The sequence below is a fragment of the Lissotriton helveticus genome, chromosome 1_1, assembly GCF_964261635.1.
Source record: "Lissotriton helveticus chromosome 1_1, aLisHel1.1, whole genome shotgun sequence".
Classification (NCBI taxonomy): Eukaryota; Metazoa; Chordata; class Amphibia; order Caudata; family Salamandridae; genus Lissotriton; species Lissotriton helveticus.
Window position 1 is genome coordinate 1,031,452,632 of NC_136057.1, and position 27,403 is coordinate 1,031,480,034.

The 27,403-nt window shown below is 46.4% G+C and overlaps 1 protein-coding gene across 3 annotated transcripts in view; it reads left to right on the forward strand.

Moving 5' to 3' along the window:
* The window catches only part of TNPO3 (transportin 3), a 1,288,661-nt gene that overhangs the window by 628,438 nt on the left and 632,820 nt on the right, over positions 1-27,403 (forward strand). For all 3 annotated transcript variants that reach the window (XM_078677788.1, XM_078677785.1, XM_078677786.1), the window contains exon 11: positions 22,286-22,425. In XM_078677788.1, coding sequence (XP_078533914.1) covers positions 22,286-22,425 — 140 coding nt within the window. The remainder of the gene's footprint in view (positions 1-22,285; positions 22,426-27,403) is intronic.

The following is a 27,403-nucleotide window of genomic DNA, read 5'->3' on the forward strand; positions in this document are numbered from 1 at the left end:
AAATGGTGTGCCTTTAAGTAGAAGTGGTACATAACATAGTGCTTAACCAAGAAAATGCAACAGGGCACTTTTATAGTCTGATATCTAACACATCTCACAAAATGTAAACTCTCATATGCCTCATTAAGGGTACATTTGTCAACCATTGCGTTTACTTTGACTGCGCACACATTTTCTAGGTTACACAAATCAAAAGGTTTGTTGAAGGGGCATACATGTGTGTTCCTGCAAGTAAGATACTTCTCCGCAGTGGAATCTGTACCTAGTGTTGGCGGAACTGATTAAAGCACCTTTTGGACCAATGCATAAGGCAATACTCAAACACCTTACTTTGAAAACTGTGTTCTTGGTAACGATTACAGGAGAATAAGTGAGATGCAGGCGCTAACAGTACCTCAATGCACATGTATCCATCCACAAGGATAAGATAATGAGGGCACATACACATTTTTTACCAAAGGTGATTTCGCAATATCACATTAAACAGTCTACTACACTACCAGCTTTTTCCAAAGGCCTTCAAATGCAGCAGAAAAGACTGTGCCCACACTGGTTGTCAAGAGGGAGCTCATGTACTACATCCAAATAACACAGAGCATCAGAAATACAACAGTTCTTAATGGGGCACTCAATTCAAGCTCTAGGGACAGTTATTTTGCAGAACACTATTTCTAGATGGATTGTACAGATTTTTGAGCTGTGATACACTCTAGCAAACTAACCTTTGATCACTAGACCAAGGACGGACTCTACCAGAAAGACAGAGGCTACGACTCCATACAGGAAATATGCAGAGGAGCTACATGGACCTCATAGCATTACGGTCTTGACTTACACTTATGCAAAGAGGTTTAAGTGGGACAAGTCATGCTTACAAATATTTTTGCTTCCACTACCTCTTCTACCCCCCACAACAAGACAGGTAATACCGCTGCCAAGTCTGTGCAACCTAGAAATTATTTCATATTATAAATTAACCAGTTACTTGCATGAAATTATAGGTTTCGAGGCATATGAGCTGTAGATCATATGCTTTGCATATATCGCCATCTAGTGTTGGGTCCGTATGTTTGCACTTTGTTTTTCTTCGTAGAAGTCTTTTCCAGTCACGAGGTAGGTGACCCCTCCTTTCGGTGATAGTGCGCATTGGCATCAACTCCACTGTTTTTTTTTCCACTATAGGGTTCGGATGTTAATCGATACGCTCCGGTTCGACACCGTTCTTTTGTTCCCTCGGAGTCCAAAACATTCTACCTCGACGGTATTGTTTCCGATCGTGTATTCCATTCTTCGCGTTGTGTGTTTACTTCCCAAAAACCTTTTTTCGATTGGAGAGCCTGTGGTAGGCCGTCGGGCCTACCTGTGTCTGTTCGACTCGCAGTCGATGGAAAGGAACTCCATTTAAATTCAGCCTTTTGTGCCCCGTGAAGTACCCGCGCACCGACTCACACGAAATGTGTAACCTGTGCTTGTCCCCTGAGTACAGTGAACAGGACTGCGACGCGTGCAAAGCCTTCCATTTCAAGAAGACGCTTCGTGACCATCGGGCTCGACGTCTGGACATGCAGAGTCAACATACAGGCTCCATTACTGACCTCTTCGTGAAGAAGCTGGTGATGCTATCTGGGCCGATTTAAGAACAGGAACCAACCTCAGTTTGAGTATGGCTCTGACCAGGATGAAGACATCCCAAAGGGACAGCTTACTGTAAGTACAGACCCTCTCTTGCCCAGCAATCCACAAGAAACAAAAAAAGGCTACGGACCAACCCGAGCCCTCGGGCTCTTGTCGGCACTGAGACCCCGCTTCTAATGCCCCGCCTTCAGGCACGGCACCGAAGCCTACGATAAAGTCTTCCGGCTCTGAAAAACCCCACGCCAAATCGGGTACCAAGCCGAAACCTTCGGGATCAAAACCTAAGTCCGGCTGTGATCCACAGCATTCGTTGCCGAAACACACTTTGGATCCAAAAACAGCCCCTAAACCTTCGACGCCGAAACCTTCGATGCCAAACCAACCAAAGGCACCGAAACACCAAAAAAACAGTTTCGACGATCCGTTCGATAAACCGGACCCGAAATAGAAAATGCTTTACATTCATCCAAAATACCACCACAGTGACTCTAAAAAGACGAACTGATGCTGAAGAGGAATATCACATTCCTTTGAAGAAGAGAACTGTTGGAACTTACCCTTCTCCTCCTTCTTTTCGATCCTCCTATCCCTCTCCCGCAGGTCCGCAGTCTATAACTGTGCTTCACCTCAGCACTAACCACATACGCCTGATAACGAGGATGATGGGGATGATAATGGGGACGGGTGATGATGGCCAACCAATACCTGGAAACCCATGGGACGATTATAATGACTCACCCACAGGCAATGATCCCGACTTGTATCCTACCAAACCCTCTCCTCCAGAAGATAGTGTAGGAGATATTGAATTGCTCGGTAGGGCTGATAATTATCATGGGTTGCAGCTCCACATAGATTCCCTTGAAGATTTCCTTTTCGAGACGCTTAGCACTACTCAAAAGCCATCACATAGTTTACCAATGTATGATCAGACATGTGGATGATATATTTAATGATCCTGTCAGGGCACGTATCATTACACCTAGGGTAGACAAAAAAATATGTCTGCACCATCTGACCCAGCCTACATTAAGAGACAATTACCGTTAGACTGGCTAGTGGTGTCTAACACACTCAAAAGGGCTAACTCCCAAACCACAGGAGATGCTCCACCCCCAGATAAAGAAACTAAGCTTTTTGATGCTTTGGGGAAAAGAGTTGCATCTCAGGCTGCAAACTTATGGCGCATATCCAACACACAAGCGTTGCTAGCTAAATACGACCATGCACACTGGGACGAGATGCAACAGTTAATCGAATATCTGCCCCAAGAACACAAATCTAAGGCTGAAGATCTAATAATGGAGGGACAACTTATTTCCAGTAATCAAATCGTGTACCCTCGATGCTGCTCACACAGATGCCAGAGCAGTAAATACCTGTGTCCTTTTAAGAAGATGCGCATGGCTACGTATCACTGGCTTCAAACCTGAGGTTCAAACCTTTATCTTAACACCTTTTGATAAGGAACATCTTTTTGGACCGGTGGTAGACTCTTCACTAGAAAAAATGAAGAAAGACACCAAAGTGGTCAAATCCATGGGGGTGCTTCAGTCACCACAAGGACGTAGTTCCTTTCGACGCTCTTTCTATCGAGCGGGGTCCAAGAGTTCTTCCTCAGCAAATACCTCCAGCTATAAGGGTAATAATCAAGTCTCTGGCTCTAAGACCTACTTCAGAGGGGGTTACAGAGGAAATAACGGTAAGGGAAGAGGTAGAGGTTCAAACACACACACCTCCCCCTCCAATACAAAACAGTGACTCACCTATCACCCCCGCCCACCCGAACACCTAACACCTGTCGGGGGAAGACGGTCAAATTTTTTACCAGCTTCGCAGTCAATAACAGACAAGTGGGTTCTACAAATTATCCATTCTGGTTTCTGCCTGAAGTTCATCAATACTCCTCCAAACATTCCCCCAAAGTCACACAAACTCTCCTTGGACCATCTACACCTCAAACAAGAAGTACAGTCTCTACTCTTAAAAGGAGCTATAGAGTCTGTACCACTAAGGGTCGGGCGTGTATTCTTGTTACTTCCTAATCTCAGTCTCGAAAGCTCCTGTTCATCGGAACAGTTCTGGACACAAAGCAGTTTCTGGTTTATCCTCCCGAAGAGCGAGTCCAGGATATTTGGGCTATGATTCAGATCTTTCAGCCTCTATCCCGGGTTTCGGTCAGGATGACCCTGAGGCTGCTGGGCCTCATGGCCTCCCGCATCCTATTGGTCGTTCCAGTGGGGGCAGCAGCAGGGAAATCTGTCCGGTTGCGTCCAGATCTTGGAGGGCTCTGCACGACAATTGCAGTGGTGGCTCACGAACCAGGATTGGTTCAACTGCAGATCTCTTTCCCTTCCCCAACCAGAACACACAGTGGTGACACTCATCCCTTCTGGGATGGGGCGGCCACATGGAAGAGGTGGAGATCAGAGGCCTCTGGCGGAGGCCGGGATCCACATCAAACTTCTGGAGCTCCGGGCAATCCGTCTTGCACTCAAAGCCCTCCTTCCCTCTGTCCGGGGAAGAGTAGTGCAGGTCTTCATGGACAAGACCACCATGTGGTACTGCAACAAACGATGCGGGGTGGGGTTGTGGACCCTATGTGAGGAGGCCCTCATCCTCTGGACATGGCTGGAACATCAGGGCATATCCCTGATGGTTCAACACCTGGCAAGTTCACTGAACACCAGGGCAGACTAACTCAGCCACAGGTGCATGATGGATCACAAATGGTGTCTTCACTCGGAGGTGGCGCAAGGTGTCTTTCAGCAGGGCGGAGAGCCTTGGTTAGGTCTACTCGCCACCATAGAGAACGCGCAATGTCCACAATATTGCTCGTCGAATTTCCAAGGCTGCACTCGCTAGGCTAAGCTTTTCGTCACGAGTAGCGTTGCGGTCTTTCCGACTATACCACTTATGCCCAGAGTGCTGAAGAAGATCAAGCGCGACTGGGCCCAAGTCATTCTTGTGTCTTCGGATTAGGCACGAAGAGTCTGGTATCCCGAGCTGCTCAACATGGCCATCGATCCTCCGAGCAGACTGCCTCTTTTGGAAGAGCTTCTGCCGCAGCAGCAGGGGACGGTCCTCCACCCGAACCTATCCAGTCTCCACCTCCTTGCTTGGAGATTGAGCTGCGGCAGTTGACGTCATTTGACTTGCCTCGCGAAGTATGTGATGTAATCTTGGCAGCCAGGCGTCCTTCCACTAAGACCGTATGCGCCTGCCGATGGAACACATTTGTGGCATGGTGCACAGCAAAGGTTATGGATCTCCTTTCTGCCCTTCTTTCTGAGGTTCTCTTGTACCTCCTTTCTTTAGCCCAGCAGGGCTCTGCATTGGGCACTATCAAGGGCTATCCTTAGGCCATTACTGCCTTTCTAAGCCCTCCTGATCAGCTTTCTCTCCAAGTCCTCGGTTGTAAATTGTTTCTTAAAAGGCATTACTCATCTCTTTACTCCTATTCCCTTCGTAATGCCTCGGTGAGACTTGAATTTGGTCTTGAACTATTTGATGTGCGCTCCCTTTGAGCCGCTTCACAACTGTCCTCTAAGACTTATAACTCTTAAGACTGCATTCCTGATAGCCATCACATCTGCTAGAAGAGGGAACTCCAGGCTCTTTCATCCAACCTGCCTTTTCTGGCTGTACATCTGGACAAAGTTGTTCTAAGAACTCGTCTATCCTTTCTTCCCAAGGTGGTCACCTCCTTTTACTTCGGGCAAACCATCACTTTGCCCACCTTATTTCCACCTCTGCATCCTTCTAAAGAGGTAGAGGCTCCACCGTCTGGACCCAAAACATGTGCTTTCCTTCTATCTGGATTGCCCTAAACTGTTCTGGGTAGATGACCAACCCTTTGTTGGCCACGTGGGCGCCAAGAAATGTTGGGCCGTACACAAGAGGACCATCTCTAGATGGGTCATATTGTTTATTAAAGCTTGCTATTTTCTAGCTAAAAAGGAGCCTCTGGTGGGGCTACGTGCCCATTCCACCAGGGTGACAGCAGCCACACCTGCTTTGGGATGGGGAATCCCTCTGAATGACATCTGTCAGGCGGCTACGTGGGCATCTCTGCACACTTTTTACAAAACACTACTGCCTGGACAGCCAAGTCCGGAGAGACGGCTTCTTTGGCCTTTCTGTTCTCCAGGATTTTCTGGTGTGAACTTGGTTCGCAGACCCACCTACGGGGTTGGTATTGCTGGGGTATCTATCCTAAGGTAAGGAATCTATAACTGTTTCTTTCAGATGAACAAGCTACTTACTTTCGGTAACGATATATCTGTAAGAAACATAAGTTAGTTATAGATTCCTTAACGCCACGCCCATCCTCCCCGTTCTGTGAACTGATTTCTAGGGTTGACATCCTTTCAGGGCCCTAGTTTTGTGCACCAGTGGTCAGTGTCTTGCATGGCTCTGCGTTTCTGGCGCGGAAAGTAGTGTACAGAACGGATGTCAGCACACGATGGTGGCGTCTAAGTAGCTACCGTGATGCCATTCCGGCGAACACAATGCCAATGACGGACGCGGAGACGACCGAAGCTACCGTCTGACGCGCAGAGGTACTGCTAATGAAAAACTTTCCTGATCCAGTTGGACGCCTGGGGGTAATTCTAAGATAAGGAATCTATAACTTAACCTATGTTTCTAACAGATCTATCGTTACAGAAGGTAAGTAACTTGTTCATTTGCCTATGCTTTTCCACCTCTCCACACTCATTACCATTAGTGGTTTGGAAACTCAAAGATGCATCCCTGACACTAATCCTAGTTGCTCTCCCATGGACACGTCAACCATGGTTCACAACCCTGTTGGAGCTCTCGATAGTTCCTCATCAAAAACTACGTCTCTCATCCAATCTACTCACACAGTGCCGTGGAGACATAAGACACCTAGATCCCAGTCAACTCAATCTAGTGATCTGACACCAAAAGTCCTAGAGTTTGGCTATCTTCATCTACCCCCAGACTGTATGAATATCTTGAAGGAAGCTAGACGACCTACCCCAAGAGCCTATTATGCAGCATAGTGAAAGCAGTTCGTAATTTACTGCAGTAGCAACCACATCACCCACTTGATGCTTCTGTCCAAAATATTATATACTATTTGTTACATCTACAAAGTTCCAATTTAGCCTAAATGTGCATACGTCTACATCTAGCTGCAATAGCTGCATACCCAAAAAATAGACCACATCCATCTCTTTTTAGAGTTCCTGTCATTAAAGCATTTGTGGAAGGTCAAAAGTTATTCCCCTGAGCCGTCCACCTGGTCCAGTATGGAATCTCAACATTGTCCTCACCAGACTAATGGGCCCACCTTTTGAGCCAGTGCACAAATGTGAACTACAAGTTAGAGGCATATGAGCTGCAGATTGTACACTTAGCATTAGATCGCCACCTGGTGTTGGGCTCGTATGATTGCATGTTGTTGTCTTCTTGGAAGAAGTCTTTGTAGTCACGAGATATGTGACTCCTCCCTTGGACAATAGTGTGCATGGGCATCGGCTCCATCCTTAGATTGTTTTTTTCCGCCACTGGGTTCGGATGAAACTTTTCCGCTCCGGATAGAAATAGACTTTTCAAGCACTTCGAAGCGCAAAAAACGTCCCAAAACTCTCCAAACTACTCTCGATATCGACTAACATCGTTTCGACTCCATCAGCTTGATTCCGGTAGTCGACGCGGGACATTGGGCCTATCCACACCGTGAGGCCTACACCACATGGAAAGGACGCCATTCAAGAAATGCCCCGGGTGTGGAGCAAAGTTTCCACACAGTGACCACCACGAGGTCTGTAACCTATGCTTCTTGCCAGAAGACGACGAATCCAGCTGTACAGCCTGCGCGTCCTTTCGATCCAAGAAAACCATCCGAGATCGGAGGGCCCGTCGACACGGCATGCAGCGATCAGCTCCGGAACTGGTGGATATCTTCGACGAGGAGGTTCCACTCGTTCCCGAAGAAGATTCCGATGATCTCCATAGGCAGACGACTCAGATGACTCCATTCCATCGGGTCAGCGCGTGAGTACTACTGCCCCTGCACTCCACACAGCACCTAGATCGAAGGCAAAGGTCAACACTCCGCCTCCGAGGCCCAGTCGCGACCGAAAATCCACTTCGACAGCCCCGCCATCGAGCCCGGCTCCGAAGAAAATAACTAAGCCTTCCGGTAGCTTGGTTCCGAGCAAACCGCACGTACCGATCCCACCAGCTCCCTCGGCTCCGAAACCGTTGACTTCTAAAGACAAGGGTACGAAGCCAGCGTCCGACGCCTTGTAGCCGACGAGACCAGCTTCCACTCCGAAGACCACGTCTTCGATGCTGAAACCGACAAGGCCTGATTCTGATGCACCAAAGCCCTCGAAACAGCCTACCACACCGAATACAACACCTTCGGTGCCAAAAATTACGCCAAAGGGGACACTAACCACTCCTAAGGCTAAAGACAAGCAGCAACCTCGTCTGGTACCGAAAAAAATCGACGTCGACAAAGGTTTCTCAAGGAGAAGAACTCTTCCAGCCAGATCCTCTCCAAAAGAAGATCTACATTGGCCCAAAGACAGGTTACGTGTCTATTACACCACACAAGAAGAGGAAGGCAGATGACACACCCACAACTGTGGTTCCTGCCAAAAAGGACCCTGCCACTTCCCCTATGCACCCTTCTTCGCCAATACTTCCTTCTCCTTCATCTCCTGCTCCTCTTAACACTTCACCACAAATATCTCCTTCTCCTCTGTTACCTCCACACTCACCCCAAAATGATGATGTGTTTAGTTTAGGGGGAGGGATAGACACAGATGAGCCTTTTCCATACCCTACACATGATAGACTTGGAGTACCCAAACCCACAGGATATACCAGACATTCATCAAAACCTTCTCCCCCAGAAGATAACATTGGCTTTGGGCACCTATTGAACAGAGCTGCCATGTCCCATAAGGTCACTATGCATTCTGATGAGGCAGAGGAGGTTTTTTTGTTAGACACAATCTCAAAGATCTGTTCAAATTCTTCCCATGATCAAAGGGGTCATCAAATATGCTACAGAAATTTCTAAAGACCCTGTATGTACTAGGATTTTAAACCCTAGAATTGAGAAAAAATATAAGCCTGCACCTACATATCCTACCTACATTAAGGGACAACTACCATTAGACTCATTAGTTATATCAAATGCTAGGAAGAGAGCAAACTCACAAACTTCAGGTGAAACACCCCCACCTGACAAAGACTCCAAGGTCATAGATGCCTCAGGCAAAAGAATAGCTGCGCAAGCTACCAAGATATGGCGTATAGCTAATACACAAGCCCTACTTTCCCGGTATGATAGGGTTCATTATAACCAGTTAGAGAAACTGCTAGAACATCTACCTGACCAATATAGGACACAGGCAAATGATCTTATACAGGAAGGCAAGCTTATCTCAAATGCCTCAATCAAGTGCGCACTAGATGTAGCAGATACTGCATCTAGAGCTGTAAATACCAGTGTCGTACTTAGAAGACATGCGTGGCTACGCATTTCAGGGTTTAAACAGGAAGTCCAAACTACCATTTTAAACCAACCATTTAATCAAAACCAATTGTTTGGACCTGAAGTAGACACAGCACTTGAAAAAATGAAAAAAGGATACAGACACCGCCAAATCTATGGGGGCTCTACAGTCCACACAAACTAGAGGTTCCTTTTGTCGCTCCTTTTATAGAGGGGGCTCCAAACAAACAGGTTCAGATAATACAACATCCTTCAAATCTAACACACAAACATCCTCTAACAAGGGATACTTTAGAGGAGGATATAGAGGGAATAACAACAAAGGAAGAGGTCGTGGTAACAACAGTAATTGAACCTCTTCCGCCTCAAAACAGTGACTTTCCTCTGCTCCCCCAACAGCATTCCACTCCTGTGGGGGGCAGATTAACGCAATTCCTACCTGTTTGGAACTCCATCACATCAGACAAGTGGGTAAGACAGATTATCCAGTATGGCTACTGCCTAGAACTTACAGCAACCCCTCCACACATACCACCCAGACAGCGTCCAATGTCTGCAGAACACCTTACTCTGCTCAAACAAGAAGTTCTGTCACTTCTACAAAAGTACGCAATACAATTAGTTCCTTTACAAGAACAAGGAACGGGGGTTTACTCGCTGTACTTTCTAATTCCCAAGAAGGACGGGACACTAAGACCAATTCTCGACCTCAGGCCCCTCAACCATTACATTCAGTCAGATAATTTTCATATGATCACTTTGCAACAAGTGCTCCCACTGCTGCAACAGGGCGATTTCCTCACAACACTAGACCTAAAGGACGCCTATTTCCACATTCCTCTACATCCTGCTCACAGGAAGTATCTGAGGTTTGTACTGGAAGGACAACATTATCAGTTCAAGGTCCTTCCATTCGGAGAGACAACAGCACCACGAGTATTCACAAAGTGCCTAGCAGTAGTAGCCGCACATCTCAGAAGACAACAAATACATGTCTACCCTTATCTGGACGACTGACTCATAAAAGCAAAAATCATTTAATCAGTGTGTTCAACACACACATCAGACAATTCAAACATTGCACGACTTAGGGTTCTCAATCAACTACACCAAGTCGCATCTGCAACCCTCTGATATACATCGGTAACTAGGGGCTACAATAAACACCTCTACAGCTCTAGCGTATCCCAGTCCAGTAAGGATACAGAGCATTCAAGCCTTAGTCACAGTCTTTCAACAGCAACACTCTCTGCAAGCCAGTGTGTTCATGAGACTAATAGGCATGATGGCATCTTGCATCTTCATAGTGCCATATGAAAGACTGCAAATGCGTCCGTTACAGGAATGCCTAGCACAACAGTGGAACCAGGCTCACGGTCAACTAACAGACCAGGTGTTGGTAGAAAGCCGCACCCATCGCTCTCTGCAGTGGTGGAACACCAAAAACTTGACAAAAGGGCGGCCGTTCCTCGAATCTGTTCCACAACTGGTGCTCACAGCAGACGCATCCCTCACAGCATAGGGAACCCATCTCCTACATCACACAACTCAAGGACAATGGAACAGTCAACAAAAATTGTTCCATATCAACCATCTAGAGCTGCTAGCAATATTCTTAGCACTCAAGACATTCCAAGTACAGAACAAAGCTGTCTTGATCCGGACGGACAACATGACAGCCATGTATTATATACAAAAACAAGGAGGGACACACTCTCTACCACTGTCCCACCTTGCACAAGACATTTGAAGATGGGCCATTCCACAAAACATATATCTGTTGGCAGAGCACCTTCCAGGAGTTCACAATCAGATAGCAGATCTGTTGAGACGGCAGACACAACAAATACACGAATGGGAACTACATCCCCAGGTTCTTCAACCATTCTTTCGCAAGTGGGGTCAACCAGACATAGATCTGTTCGCCACACAAGAACACGCAAAACGCCCAACCTTCGCCGCCAGGTTTCCACACCCGCAGTCCAACGACAATGCAGTATGGATGAACTGGTCAGGCAGATTTGCGTACGCCTTTCTGGCAATACCACTAATACCACTAGTAGTACGCAAGCTCAGACAACTGTCTCTCAAACTAATCCTAGTAGCTCCCACATGGGCACACCAACCGTGGTTCACCACACTACTAGAACTGTCTCTAGTTCCACACCAAAAGCTACAGCTGACTCCATCCCTGCTAACGCAGAACCATGGAGACATCGGACATCCAGACCCAAATCCACTGAATTTGTCGATCTGGCTCCTGAAGTCTTAGAGTTCGGTTATCTTAACCTACCACCAGACTGTATGAACATTATTAAAGAGGACAGGAGGCCTACTACCAGAGCTTGCTATGCCGCTAAATGGAAGAGGTTTGCCATTTACTGCAACAATAACCAAATTGATCCCCTGGATGCTTCCATCCAGAATATCATTTGTTACCTTTTACTTTTAACAAAGGTGTAAATTGCCATATTCATCCATATGCTTACATCTTGCAGCAATTGCAGCATATTTACAAAATAGACAACATTTGTCTCTTTTCAGAGTGCCTGCAATTAAAGCATTTATGGAAAGATTAAAGAGAATCATTCCTCCCAGGCTGCCACCTTTTCCAGTATGGAACCCAAACGTTGTTCTTACAAGACTCATGGGACCCCCTTTCGAGCCTTTACATAAATGTGAACTGCAATTCCTTACATGGAAAACAGCTTTCCTTATTGCTATTACCTCCCTTAGAAGAGTAAGTGAGATGCAAGCATTTACAATATAAGAACCCTTTTTACAACTACACTGTAACAAAGTTACCTGTGTTTTTCCAAAACCCAGACTCTGTGGCAGAAAGGGCTCTACACACATTAGATGTTAAAAGAGCTCTTCTCTACTATATTGATAGAACTAAGTATTTTAGAAAAACAAAACAACTGTTTGTGTCTTTCTCTCCACCGCACAAAGGCAACCCCATCTCTAAAGGTGGAATTACAAGGCAGATTGTAAAATGTATACAAATATGCTATCAAAAAGCAAAACGTACATTAATAGTTCCTCCTAGAGCGCACTCAACACGCAAACTAGGAGCCTCTATGGCTTTCTTAGGAAACATCCCCCTAGAGGACATATGCAAAGCAGCAACATGGTCTACAACACACACCTTCACTAAACACTACTGTGTTGATGTGCAAGCCAAGCAGCAAGCTGCTGTATGCCAAGCTGTCTTTAAAACTCTTTTTCAAACAACCGCAACAGATACGGGTGACCACCGCTAGGGGAGACACTGCTGCACAATCGATGCTAAGTGTACAATCCAATCTGCTGCTCATATGCCTCGAATGGAAAATGCTACTTACCAGTATGCATCTGTTCTTGGCATGTAGAGCTGCAGAGTAGTACACCCCCTCCCGCCTCCCCGGGACCTGTATCTGTTCCAGTTTTATCTTACTTAGATGCACACTCATGGACATCTTTTCTTTACTTCTACTAACGCCATCATTTCCCATCATGGCGAAAAACAATCTTAGCCGATGCCCATGCGCACTATTGTCCAAGGGAGGAGTCCCCTATCTCGTGACTACAAAGACTTCTTCCAAGAAGACAACATGCAATCATCCGAGCCCAACACCAGGTGGCGATCTAATGCTAAGTGTACTACTCTGCAGCTCTAAATGCCAAGAACAGATGCATACTGGTAAGTAGCATTTTCCTTTCTTACATGGAAAACTGCTCTCCTTGTGGCTATCACATCACTCAGGAGAGTAGGTGAACTTCAGGCATTATCTATAGAAGAACCTTATTTACAAATGCATCGAAATAAAGTAGTTACTCAGACTAATCCTAAATTTCTTCCTACAGTAATTTCTGCTTTTCACATCAATCAATCGGTTGAGTTACCAGTGTTCTTCCCTCAACCAGATTCAGTAGCAGAACATGCTCTACTCACATTAGATATAAAAAGAGCATTGCTGTATTACATATAAAGGACAAAACCTTTACGTAACACAAATCAAGTTTTTGTCGATTTTGCTCCACCACACAAGGGCCATTCCATATCAAAATCAGGAATTGCTAGGTGGATAGTCAAGTGCATTCAAATCTGTTACGCAACAGCAAAAATAACATTAACAGTTCCCCCTAGAGCACACTCTACACGCAAACTAGGTGCTTCTATGGCATTCTTAGGAAATATACCCATAGATGACCTATGCAAAGCTGCAACATGGTCTACACATCACATATTCACAAAACACTATTGTGTAGATGTGTTAGCAAGACAACAAACTAGAGTGGGCCAGGCAATTTTACGTACACTATTTCAAACCACTACAACAGATACAGGTTAGCTACCGCTTTGGGAGATAACTGCTGTATAGTCTATGCAAATGCAAAAACAGGTGATGGACAGAATGCAGAACAATGTCATACATTCACCCCAGTACAGAGATCTGGGCCTAAATCCATCGTTTTTTTGCTCACCATAGCAGTTTGAACACAGCCGTATGTAAATCAGTCTTGGCCTTGTGCCCCATGGGAACAGTCCAGCCCGACCTGCCAGGCCAGGTCCTCCCTGGACTGGAAACAAGTATCCAAGAACCGGTATCGGGCTTTCAGCCCTCATCAGCCTGGATAGCTTGATTCAAGTGGCATGGAGAGCACGTGACTCACGTCTGAGCATACCCGTCCCACTCGGGGTGACAAATGCAAAAACAGGTGATGGTCAGAATGCAGAACAATGTCATACATTCACCCCAGTACAGAGATTTGGGCCTAAATCCATCATTTTTTGCTCACCATGCCATTCCAGTTTGAACCTAGCCATATGCAAACCAGTCTTGACCCTGTGCCCCATGGGAACAGTCCAGCCCGAACTGCCAAGCCAGGCCCTCCCTGGACTGGAAACAAGCATCCAAGAACCGGTTTCGGGCTTTCAGCAGCCTGGATAGCTTGATTCCTGGCTGAAGACGGCTGATAGCCAGAAACCTGTCCTAGGATGCTTGATTCCGGTCCAGGGAAGACCTGGCTTGGCAGTACGGTCTGCACTGTTCCCATGAGGCAAAGGGTCAAGACAGATTTGCATATGGCCATGTCTGAACTGGGGTGGCTTGGTGAGCAAAATAACGATGGATTAAACCCAGATCTGTGACTGGGGGTGAATGTTTTGCCATTGTGCAACATTCCGTCCATCATGCTGTTCACCCTATGTGGGAAGGGTATGCCCAGACGTAGGTCCCATGCTCACTAAGCCACTGGAGTCAAGCTATCCTGGCTGAAGACGGCTGATAGCCAGAAACCGGTCCTAGGATGATTGATTTCGGTCCAGGGAAGACATGGCTTGGCAGTTCCCGTCTGCACTGTTCCCATGAGGCACAGGGTCAAGACTGATTTGCATATGGCCATGTCTAAACTGGGGTGGCTTGGTGAGCAAAATAACGATGGATTAAGCCCAGATCTGTGACTGGGGGTGAATGTTTTGCCATTGTGCAATATTCCGTCCTTCATCTTGTGTGTTTTGCTGTTCACCCTATGTGGGAAGGGTATGCTCAGACGTGGGTCCCGTGCTCACTAAGCCACTGGAGTCAAGCTATCCTGGCTGAAGACAGCTGATAGCCAGAAAGCGGTCCTAGGATGCTTTATTCCGGTCCAGGGAAGACATGGATTGGCAGTTCAGTCTGCACTGTTCCTATGAGTCACAGGGTCAAGACTGATTTGCATATGGCCATGTCTAAACTGGGGTGGCTTGGTGAGCAAAATAATGATGGATTAAACCCAGATCTGTGACTCGGGGTGAATGTTTTGCAATTGTGCAACAATCCGTCCATCATCTTGAGTGTTTTGCTGTATAGTCTATGCAAAGCATATTGTCTACAGCTCACATGCCTCGAACAGAAAATGCTACTTATCCAGTATGCATCTGTTGGCATATAGAGCGTTAGTTGTACGCGCCCACCCACCTCCCCGGGTATCCAAATCTGTTGTAGTAATATCTCACTTAGATGCATGCATTCATGGACATCTCCTTTTACTACTTTTACTATCCCCATTTTCACACTCTGCGGGGAAAACAATCTAACAGCGGAGTCGATGCCCATGCGCACTATCACCGAAAGGAGGAGTCACCTGCCTAGTGACTGGAAAACACATCTTTGAAGTGCAAACATCCGGACCCAACACTAGATGGCGATATATGCAAAGCATACGACTCTACAGCTCTAAATGCCAAGAACAGATTCATACTGGTTAAGTAGCATTTTCCTTTTTCAGCTTTAAGCTCTTTTAGATTTACATGCAACCTCCCACCTTTGAAGGTTCATGGAAGATGTAAAAAAAATAATCTAGGATGATGGTCACGTACATCGGCATTGTGGATTTACTGTCGACGTCAGGCAAGGTCTCTGTCTATTGTGCCTCCTACCCACAAATTAATGTTTTGAAGAAAACAGACACTTCGTCCCAAACACTAGATAGTGGGATTGTGTAAAATATTGGAATATAGAAGAGCTTTAAGCTGCTAAACCATAATCACAGGTAGTAACTGGGTTCTCCAGTATTGGGGTGTCTTTCATAGATTCACATGCCTGAATCATTCCCCGTTGTCGGAGTGAGAGTCCCACGGTACATAAAAAAGCAATAATATGCCATAATTGCATAGAAACAACCTGGTAAAACCAACCAGGAAGTAAAGTAGCCCAAGCTACAGGAGAAATAACCTCCACATCCATGACTATCCTAGTCATTTTGTGTAATCCAAACTGCAGCCAATCAGGCGACACCACCCACCAGAAGGTTCTCCCCAGAGGCTCAGGCTCTCAGATTTTCTACCGCACGTCGTGTAAAGGGAGTCTCTCGGAGCTCTGCTCAGTACTTCTCTAATTTCCTTCAGGAATCTACTTAAGAATTTGTCATCATCCAAGAAATCTTTATTCAGGCCCTGTGACTCTTGTGGAAAGCTCAGGCTTTTTAAGGAAGACCCCCACAAGAAGTGCATCTACTGCCTGTACCCTGACCACCAGGTGAAGGACTGCAAGATTTGTAGGACCTTCCCTCAGAAAACCCTCGGACAGGGAGGGCCGCCGGCTTTTGTGGCTACAAAAGCTAAAGGATCAGGATCATCCTGTTTCAGAGGTAGGCAGTATTGCCTCTGGGTCTACCTCAGCCTCTAGAAAGAGGGCTGCAGAGGAGGTACTTTCTTCTCCTGGGGCTAAAGTTGCGAGGAAGCAGCAACCTACTAAGGGGTCTGAGAGGCCTTCCACATCTAAGGCTACTCCCCCTACTAAGGAAAAAGTTGGGTCATCCACGCCCCAGAGAAGATCAACCCAAAAGTTACCTCAAACATCTCCTGAGAAGACTTTACCTCAGAAATCGACCCTGCCGTCGACGGTGCCTCAGTCAACTTCTTCGTCGACCAGGATTCCAGTCAGCACTACTTCAACGTCTACGGTAACTTGTACCTCTCCTAAGTCTGACATGATTATGTCAACAGCGTCTTCACCGTCGACGATGGCCTATGTATCTGTCGGACCTATCTCTTCGACGACAGTCTTCATCTGCCGTCATCAGCGCCTCGTCGACGAGCAAGCTGAAGAAAATTCCGTCGACATTAGCTTTGTCGACGCCACCGCCGACGGTTGCCTTACCGTCGACGAAGAAAGCATCGTCGATGGTGGTCGTCGACGATTGCCTCGCCGTCGACTGAGAAACTACCGTCGACGAAGCCATCATCGTCGACGAAGCCATCATCGTCGACGAAGCCAACATCGTCGACGAAGCCAACATCGTCGACGAAGCCAACATCGTCGACGAAGCCAACATCGTCGACGGAGCCAACATCGTCGACGGAGCCACCGCCGTCGACGAAAGCAACATTATCGGCGACGAGCCGTGTGATGGGGCCTCTGTCAGCGCCGCAACTATCCTCATGTACCACCATGCAGGTCTGGTCGCCGTCTACGGTGTTTACATCCGCACCAAAGCCTTCTTTGCTTCAAAGTCGAGGTTCAAGCTTGGACCTTTATCTCCTCTACACTTGTCACCTCAAGTTCCAGACAAGTTACTGGATTCTGATGAAAGCGTAGGGGATTCCGTTATAGAGGAAAGGTGGGACAGCAACAAGTCCTTTGGAATTAAATATTAAATATCAGGAGGATGAACAGGAAGATCTGTATTCACCTGAGCACGTGACGTCGCCTGTGGCTAATGTTTCTTCAGCTCAAGTGCCCAAGCATTGCTTACAAACCTGCAGAGCATGCTGGATGATTATTACAGGCTTTTTTCTCCATCGGAGTCAGCAAGCTCTGTACCTCCTACTCCAGTAGTTCAAACGCCTATTCCGGATTTCAGACCCCCGAAGTCTCCTCCACCTACAACGTCCAATCAACCGGACGAGCAGCATTCTTCTGATGAAGAAGAAAGGGAAGAAGGAGAAGTGGACGACAGCTCCTTGATGTCGGAGTGGGATGATTATCAGGTGCAAACTCCTCCTCCACCACCGGCTACCGCTGATTAACCTCCAGTGGATGTAGGTGGTTTTCACCTTTTAATGGAGCGGGCTACAAAACGCTTCCATATTGAAATGGAACATACAGAGCAGGAGTGCTTTTTGTATGATTTTAAAGACCAGCCGAGGAAGCAATTAAAGTCTATTCCAATCATAGAATTGATCTGGAAGGAGGGAATTAAAGTTATGTCTACTCCGGCTTCCATACCTCCGGCCCAGCCAAGAATTGATAAGAAATATAAGGCTCCTGATAAGTCCCCAGTTTGTCTTGTGGGGCACCCGAAGTTGGATTCAGTAATTGTACAGGCTGTGCAGAAAAGATCAAGGAACCCTTCTTCTCCAATCGCAGCCCCTCCAGATAGGGATGGCAGGTGTTTGGATGCTATTGGAAAGCCAGTTTCAACTATCGCAGCTACCACAGTCCGAGCCGCCAACTCACTGGCCATCCTGGGCAGATATGACGGGCAAATGTGGTCGGATATCGCGCCATATGCCAGAACCTTCAAAGTCTGAAGCTCTAAAAGTTCTACAGGAAGGAGAAAGAATATCAACAGAGATAATTGATTCTGCAGTTGACGTAGCCTCAACTGGCTTCAGGCAATTAGCAGGGGCTGCCGTCTTACGCAGGCAAGGTTGGCTTAAGTCCACTTCGTTCCGCCAAGAGGTCCAAGCCAAGGTATTGGACATGCCTTACGACGGAGAGCATCTGCTTGGTCCGCAAGTGGAAGAAGCACTGCAGACAATCAAAAAGGACACGGAGACGGCTAGATCCCTGGGCACCCTACAATTTCGTAAGCCGCCCTTTCGAGGCGCGTTCGAGGTTCGTTCTCTAACAGGGGAGGATATAGTCAACAGTCCTCCTACAGACAGAGAAATCAACGCTACCAAGGCCAACGTTATCAGGCCTACGGCAACACCAACTACTCCCAGAACAAGAGAAAACCTGCTTATCGCGGAAAGGATAAACGGCAATGAGCCTTGTCACCTGCCACCGCTTCTACCGCAATCTCACGAAAAAATTGAAGGACACATATCGAAATTCTACTCAAAATGGTTATCGATAACATCGGACAGATGGGTCCTGGACATTGTGGCATAGGACCATGCCCTCGAATTCGAAAAGTTTCCTCCAAACGTTCCCACAAAGGGCCCACCTCCAGCTCATCTCAAGGAGCTGTTTGCCCAAATCAATTTGATGTTGAAAAAAGGAGCGATCGAAAAAGTTCCTCAGCATCTGAGAGGAATGGGATTCTATTCCAGATTCTTTCTAATGAAGATAAAGTCATGAGAATGGCGTCCAATTCTAGATCTCCGTGCTTTAAACAAATTTCTGAAAAGGCTAACATTCCGAATGCTGTCGCTACAGGAAATATTGCATCTTCTATCAGTGGGAGACTACATGGTGACCTTGGATCTCCAAGATGCATATTTCCACATCCCCATCTTACCTCGTCACTGAAAGTTTCTGCGATTCAGAGTGGCTGGCAGGGATTATCAGTTCAGGGTCCTTCCCTTTGGACTACGCTCAGCACCCAGGGTATTTACAAAAGTCCTGGCGCCGGTAGCAGCACACCTCCGGCGGGAGGGAATACAAATTTTTCCTTACTTGTACGATTGCCTTATCAAGGCAAAATCTTACGCAGACAACCAGTTACATCGGTGTCTGATACTCTTTCAGTCTCTGGGTCTGTCCATCAACGTCAGCAAATCAGTTAGTTCCATCCCAAAGACAAGCTTTCCTGGGGGCGACACTGGACACTCAGCGGCTCCAAGCGTTTGTATCGGACGAAAGACCAAGAAAGATACAAAACATGGCTCGGAATCTACTTTTAAGAAAGTCAATTTCTGTCCGACACTTCAAATCCTTTCTAGGGATGGTATCGTCTTGCATTCCCTTGATACCAAATTGCCGTCTGAGAATGAGACCTCTTCAGGAAGAACTCAGCCGGCAATGGTTGCAGGTCTCAGGCTCATTCGAGGATCTCATCCAGATCACCACTCGCATGAGAGATGCCCTTCGCTGGTGGACACAGAGAAAAAAATTTGAAACAAGGTTGTGCGTTCCTTCAGGACGCTCCAACCTTTACAATTACCACAGACGCATCCCTCGAAGGATGGAGAGCTCATCTTCAGGGACTAACAATCAGTGGCAAGTGGAGTCCTCAGCAGAAACGATGGCACATTAATCTGTTAGAACTCAGAGACATTTTCCTAGCCCTCAAGGCCTTTCGCGCAGTCATTCAGGGAGCCACAGTATTGGTTCGCACAGACAATACGACGAGTATGTACAATGTGAACAAGCAAGGGGGCACAAGATCGGCTCCTTTGTCTCAGGAAGCCCAACAGCTGTTGGAATGGGCGATACGACACAGAATAAATCTTCAAGCGAATCATGTACCGGGAACGGCAAACGTCCTTGCGGACACTCTCAGCAGGACAACAGTGTCAAATCACGAGTGGGAACTCCATCAGCAAACTTTGGATCGGATTTTTCAACAGTGGGGTCTTCCAGATCTAGACCTTTTTGCGACCAGGAAGAACAGCAAATGCCGGTTCTTTGCAAGCTGGCATCCCAAAAAGACTCTCAGGGGAATGTGTTTTCAATCAACTGGTCTCCAGAATTTGCTTACCCCTTTCCTCCGATACCAATGGTTCCCAGGGTCCTGCGGAAGATGAAGAAGGAACCGTGTCGACTGATTCTCATTGCCCCCAGGTGGCCTCGCCAATACTGGTTCACCGAGCTCCTTCTCCTATCAGAGTGCGAACCTATTCAGCTCTGGCCAATTCCGGACCTCCTTTCCATCCAGGATGGTCAGATCTTCCATCCAGACCCAGCATCTCTGAAGTTAGCGGCCTGGCGCCTGAGTACTTTGAATTTTCCCATCTGAATATCCCTGCAGATTGCAACAAAGTACTGGCCAAAGCAAGATCACCTGCTACCGTTAAAACATACAGACTTAAATGGAAGAGATTCTGTATTTGGTGTCTTTCAGCTGGGCTTCATCCTTTTCTAGCTACACCAGAGCAAATCTTACCTTTTTTCTTGCACCTGGCAAAGTCGGGGTTGTCGCATGCAACACTGAAAGTTTCCTAGCACCAATTTCAAGGTACAGACAAGATGGGTCCACCTCACTTTATTCTTCAAGAATAATACAACAAGTCTTCAAGGGACTTTTTAGAATGTTTCCTCCCGTACGTCGTCCACCACCATCGTGGCATCTCAATGTAGTATTAGCGCAGCTCATGCGCCATCCTTTTGAACCGATACACAGAGTAGATTTGAAATTCCTTACATGAAAGGTGTCACTTTTATTGGCCTTGACTTCCTCTAGAAGAGTCGGCGATATCCAGGCTTTGACAGTTCATCCACCTTTCTTACAGTTCGCACATGACTCAGTGATGCTCCGCACAAACCCAAAATTCATGCCTAAGGTGCCTTTAGACTTTCACCTAAATGAGCCAGTCATCCTAAAGACATTTTTTCCTAACCCACAATCTCCTGCGGAATGGGCATTGCATTCACTGGACATTAAGAGGTGTTTAAAGTTCTATTTACAAAAGACAGCCACTTTACGTAAAACTGATCAGCTGTTTATCGCCTATGGAGGAATCCGTAAGGGCCAAGCAGTATCTAAACTAACAGTTGCAAGATGGATTTCTGCAACTATCGATTTGTGCCATACACAAGCAGGAAGACCTTTGCAAGCAACTCCAAGAGCACACTCTACGAGAGCCGTGTCTTCATCAACTGCTCTTTTCGCTGGAGTCCCTCTCCAGCACATCTGCAGAGCGGCAACATGGGCCAGCCGCCATACTTTCACCAAACACTACTGTTTGGATGCAGCCAGCGAGACCGATGCTTCAGTGGGTCAAGCAGTTCTGCGTAATCTTTTAAAATAAGGTGAGCCTCTGTTTCCCACCTCCTCTTTTGCTGCCAGACTCTTGTTCTGCTTTATTGGTCTTTTATGCATGCTCATGTAACTGCATTTCTGCATGATTATATATTGTATATTATGGGCATCTCTTATATGCAAGCTTTACTGCAAGTAGCGTCTGCCAAACACGTATATATACTGCTCTCTACTCTGATTCAGGCATGTGAATCGATGAAAGACACCCCAATACTGGAGAAGAACAATAGTTACTTACCTGTAATCTGTGGTTCTCCAGTATTGGTGTCTTTCATAGATTCAAATGCACCCGCCCACCTCCCCTTGGAGGCTCTAGGCTACTATTGTTATCACTCCTTTGCGAGAAAATCTGAGACCCTGAGCCTCCGGGGAGAACCTTCTGGTGGGTGCTGTCGCCTGATTGGCTGCAGTTTGGACTATACAAAATGACTAGGATAGTCATGGATGTGGAGGTTATTTCTCCTGTAGCTTGGGCTACTTTACTTCCTGGTTGGTTTTACCAGGTTGTTTCTATGTAATTATGGCATATTATTGCTTTTTTATGTACCATTGGACTCCCACTCGGACGACGGGGAATCATTCAGGCATGTGAATCTATGAAAGACACCAATACTGGAGAACCACAGATTACAGGTAAGTAACTATTGTTCTTCTTCTCCCATCCCTTTATTATCCACTGATTATCATTGTTTGACTTAATTACTGTTTCTGAATTTCAGGTAATAATTGTGAAACACTATTTATTTTCAGAGAGAATAATCCCACTCTTGTAGAAGTTTTGGATGGCGTTGTGCGACTACCAGAAACTGTGCATACTGCTGTCAGATACACAAGCATAGAGCTGGTGGGGGAAATGAGTGAGGTAGTAGATCGCAACCCACAGTTTCTGGGTGAGTGTTCATCCTTTCATTTACATGTATTTGTTTTAATAGAAATGCAATAGGCTTATAAGTGTATCTAACGTTCTCCTCAGCAAGCCTGTGACTGCATTTCATACTTAGACATTTATTGCATTTTGTATTTATTTTTGTACATTTTGACTTGTTAGCCTTTACATTAATGTATTTCATTACAGTAGTGTTTGTGGCGCTATTGTGTTGCTTTAAAATGTCCTATAAGCAGATGTTTTCTCCATATAAGGTATTATAATCAATAAATGTGATTTGGCAGGAATGATGAAATACTCCTATGGTACCAGTGCATCCTTGGTGTTCTGGTTAGGGAATGGTACGTTAGAGGCTAAAGTGGACATTGTGGGAAAGGTAATATGGGACTTCTTTCGTTCTCTGTGATCCTTTTCGAGGCAGCCTCTATGTTGTATCTATTTATTAGTGACATGAAAGTTGATTGACTTGCTGATCTCTGTGTAATGTAATCATGTCACAGCCATCCCTTGTAGCATTTGGTCGGATAGTAACTGTCGGTTTTCTGATGGATACTACTGACCTCCGACTCCTTACCTTATGAATCCCCCCTAGTTCGAAACTCAATCCAGAGACTTTTCATAGCATTTTTTCCTGTGTGCTGGTAGGTAGAGTTGTGCTGCTCAGCATCAGCTTTGTCTTGCATCGTGCTGAGGTGAGCTCCTTTTTTTCTACGCCTTCAGACAAAGACCTGGAGTACGCTCCCATGTCTTTTCCTCATCTGAATTTTTTGATGCCAACATTTCTTTTTAGTGAACATACCCTCACCTAAAACAGGGTTTTGACCTTAATGGGACTGTCCCAAGCACATGTCTGTAACAGATCACCACGAAGTCTACCTGTGTTGTCTAGGGTCATGGCTTACGAGGTCTGCGGCCCATTGAACCGCAAGGCAGGCTGGAACCATAAAGCCAAACTCAGTTGCTGAATACCAACAGAAGGTGCAGAAGTCCTGCTCCTGGTCAAAGGGTGCTGACCTGCTTCCAAGGTTGTTCTTGCAGCAGATTCTCTTTCCATTCAAAGCTCTCAAATAAGTCCTAGAAAAATAAATTCAATTAACGAAAGCGGGATTCCTCCCATTGTTGAATGGACGTCAAGGTGTTTCTCAGTCCTGGTCCCATACTGAGAAATTCGTATAATACCTCATTCTGATGCACCTGAAGTTTCCTGGTGGCGTTGCAGCAGATTGAGGTGTTCAACCAGCCATGCTTTGCATATTTAGCACCCTTTCGACTTCCTGTGGTATGTCTTTGGGGCCCGACGGATCCGCGGAGGTATGCGGTCAAGTTACCATCGGCAGATCATTCCTCGACTGTCTGCCTATTGACACTGTGGCGGTGTCTTGCCCCACCTCCGGGCTGACGCCCAACAAGACTTCAATCCTGGCATCAAGACCTACACCGTTTCCTGCCATGTTGACACCAGCTTCAACACCTGAGGAGAACCCGATTATTTTGTTGGACTCTAAAAGAAGTCCTACTTGTTCAAAGTTAAGTCGTACTCCACAAACAGTCCAGTCTCATTCTGACTTGGACCCAACACTTCCCCCTGCCAGGAAATAACCCACAAGCAGTACACAATATATATGGCTCATACGCTGTTCAGTGCCTGGATATTCTCAGATGTCAATGGAATTGATTCAGATGTTGCCCAGTTTTAGGAGGCTAATGTGTACATGGACTTACAGATGCCAAGTGGTTTGTACACCTTCTCTGACAGTGGATTGTATTCCACCGTTCACTCATGAGAGGAATTTCTTATTTTGCTATAGTCATCCAGTGTGTGGCCTAAGTTTTGGACCTACAGCTCCTGGCCATTGAGATTACGACAGTTGTGCTGTCTGCAGTTCTGCAGCCTGCACAGACATCCAGAGCCGCTTCTCCCTTTTAACAGACACCTCAGTCTAATCTTGCTTTTGCCCACCAGTAAATAGGTGTAAGAAACTGGCTCTATATATACTACACAAAAATGAGGTATAGTGTGTATAGAGCCAAGTGTCTGCAGAGGTTAAAGTTAGATAGAACCTTACCCTCGAATAGTGGTAGCTTGGTCGAGCAGAAAGGCAGTATCAGAGGACAGTGTTAAGCATTTGATTTACACACTCAGCAAATGTATTCACACACTCAGGAACTGAACTCCAGGCCAATTGTTTTTGTATAAAATAAAACTGTTGCTTATTTTTAGAACCAAGCAAGCCTTGCACAGGTAAGCATTAAATACTTTTCAGTAATAAGTTACTGGTTATAGAACAGTTTGAAAATGCAATAGGAATTGTACTTTGTTTGATTTACAGGGGATGCAGCAGGTTGCAACACTTAGCAAATTCAGTATATTGGAATTAATAGGCTTTTTCAGTAAATTACAGGTAAGTTACTTTTACGTTACTTTTTCTAACTCAATGCTGGATGCCTAGATTCAGCACTGGGACATTTCCTGAAAACAGGTGAGTAAATGCGTTTTTGTTATTCTGGTGATTTTTAAATAATATTTTCAGATTTCAAGACTCCACACTTACTTTTTGGAGCTATACATTGAAATGAATAGGCTTTTTCAACAAACTCTGTGCTGGATGCCTAGATTCAGCACTGGGACGTGTCCTGCAAACAGGTGAGAACATGTTTTTGTTATTTGTACGATTTAAAAAAAAAAAAACATTTTATTAAGTGTATATGGCAAACAGAAGAAAAACATTCTGGAGCACTTACATTTCTCACATTGCAATAGCCCGCAGTTAAAACCATCAGCTGATATTATACATTCACAAATACACACCAATTGCACATTTGTCAAATCCCAATGCTTGTGTCGTCTTCCTGAGTTCTCGATCTCCTTCTGAGTCCGAGGCAATTTCTTCCGCATCCGATGGGGGATCACAAATTTCAAACCTGTACGTATTCCATGACCCCCACACTTTTTCCTACCGTTTGGGGCATCTTCTGTTACGGTTATTTGTACGATTTTTAAAGAGTATCTTTAGTCTTCAAAACTCCACACTTAGTCGTTTTTAGGAGGGAAAATTGTCAATGTTATCCTATGGAGGAAAAACAGGTTATCGGTTTGCAGGTAAGTAAACGACTGTGGGAGTTAAGGTTCTGGGGTTCGACTCGGGGGTTTCCCAGGGTCAGTAATGCACTGGAATTGCACCCTCAGCGGCACTGGTTGGTGGCTGCTGGCAAGCAGGCCACAAGGTTGTGGGAGCAAAACTCCTAGGGTTTAGCTCAGGGCACGTTGGGGACCAAATTTGCGGCACTAGGGCGGCAGGGTGCGGTTTTGAGGTCTGGTGCCCTGTTTCTAGTGGAGAACCCCCGGCACAAAGAAACACTGCAGGCTCTGGGAGAGGATCTTCCAGGTGCGACCACCACTTTGAGGGGTAAGTTGGGATGTCGTGGGTTGGTTAGGCATGGTTGGTTTGGGCACACAAGGCCGTGGGGCGTCTGGTGCAGGGGTGCCTTGAAACATCTGATTTTCTGTAGTAGGGGATCTCTGTGTATAGTCATAATCTGTGACTAGTCCTGCCCATGTGCGGCGACCCTGGAGCAATCAAAATAGTCTCTTAAGTTGTCTTCTTCTGCAGTCCTGCATAGACACTTAAAGAAAATGAAAGAGAAATAATGCAGCCTGACATTAACAAGGCTACATTGGCCAGCACTTCATCCTGAAGTGAAAAAGGAGAGCCAAATAATATAGAAATGTACACATTTTACAGAGCTTTACACATAGAGAAACTCCCCTTCACAAAAATCCCTTGTCATGATAGAGAGGAAGGGTTGGACAGACAAGCCCCATTGGCTGCCATTATGTGTTTGGAAAAGGGATACCGTGCCTTTGAGGAACCCTCCAGAGACCCTCGGTATCCCATGATGCACAGCCAAAGGCGAGTTACTTTCAGTTCTTTTTACCTGGCTCCTGCTAGCAGGACCCTGGAACATTGAGCTCTACCTTTATTGGTATAACTACAATTTTTTGGAGCTTTTTGAAATGTTTTAGTGTTTCACTCGACGTCTGTGGTCTTTCTCTTCCTTTTGCTGTCTTTTTGAGCAGCTAAGCCACCTCTTTCTTGTCAAAATGCCAACTTTATTTGACAAGTGCCCTGAGTGTGGCAGGAAGAAGGCCAAGTCAGACTCTCACAGAGTGTGCCTACTCGGTCTTCCATCTTCTCATGTTCCTGACTCCTGTGTCATCTGCAAGGCATTCTCCAGGAGGACCCTGCGTGACAGGGAGAAGATTTGTCTTCAAGGCCTGGAGCAAAGAAGACATCAGGATACAGGTGGGACCTCGGGCGTGGAGGGATTCGATCTGCTTCCACTGCCCGTGATTCGGCCGCTGGGGGCTCCCCAGTCGCAAGAAGGCCCAGAAAAGACATCTGTCCCGGTCGCCGTCGATGGCTACGACGTCGAAAGGTATGGTGACGATATGTTCCCCGTCGACCCAGGGCTAAATGATGTCGACGCTCGGCGTCGAGGGGGAAGGACGTTGAGACCTTGGACGATGTAGACGTCGAGGACTTCGCAGACGACGTCTACACATCATCGTCTATCTGTGTCCCGAAGGCATCGGCGCTCGCCGTTGAGGCGACACCGCTGTTCGCCGTCAATGTCAACGCGCAGGTTGGCGTCGAGAAGGAGATCTTCGCCGACGCCGAGAGGTCAGTCGACGTCGCACAGCAAATCGACGTCGAGGAGAAAGTAGACGTCCAGGAAAGAGGACTCCTTCAAGGAGCAGGTCACGCTCAGTGGTCAGCATTACTAAGTCTGGCAGCTCCGAGTCGGAGCGGCGCAGGCGGTCTCCATCAGGGGACACGGCCTCCAGGGCACCTTCTTCAAGGCCGGCCCGTAAGAGGAGAAGAGTGACTCGTTCACAGACTCTGAATACTCCAGGACCTATTCACCAACTAGGTCTCCGGGGATGGACCGACTGGTGGTTCTGCGTCTGTCGCCGCCTCGGA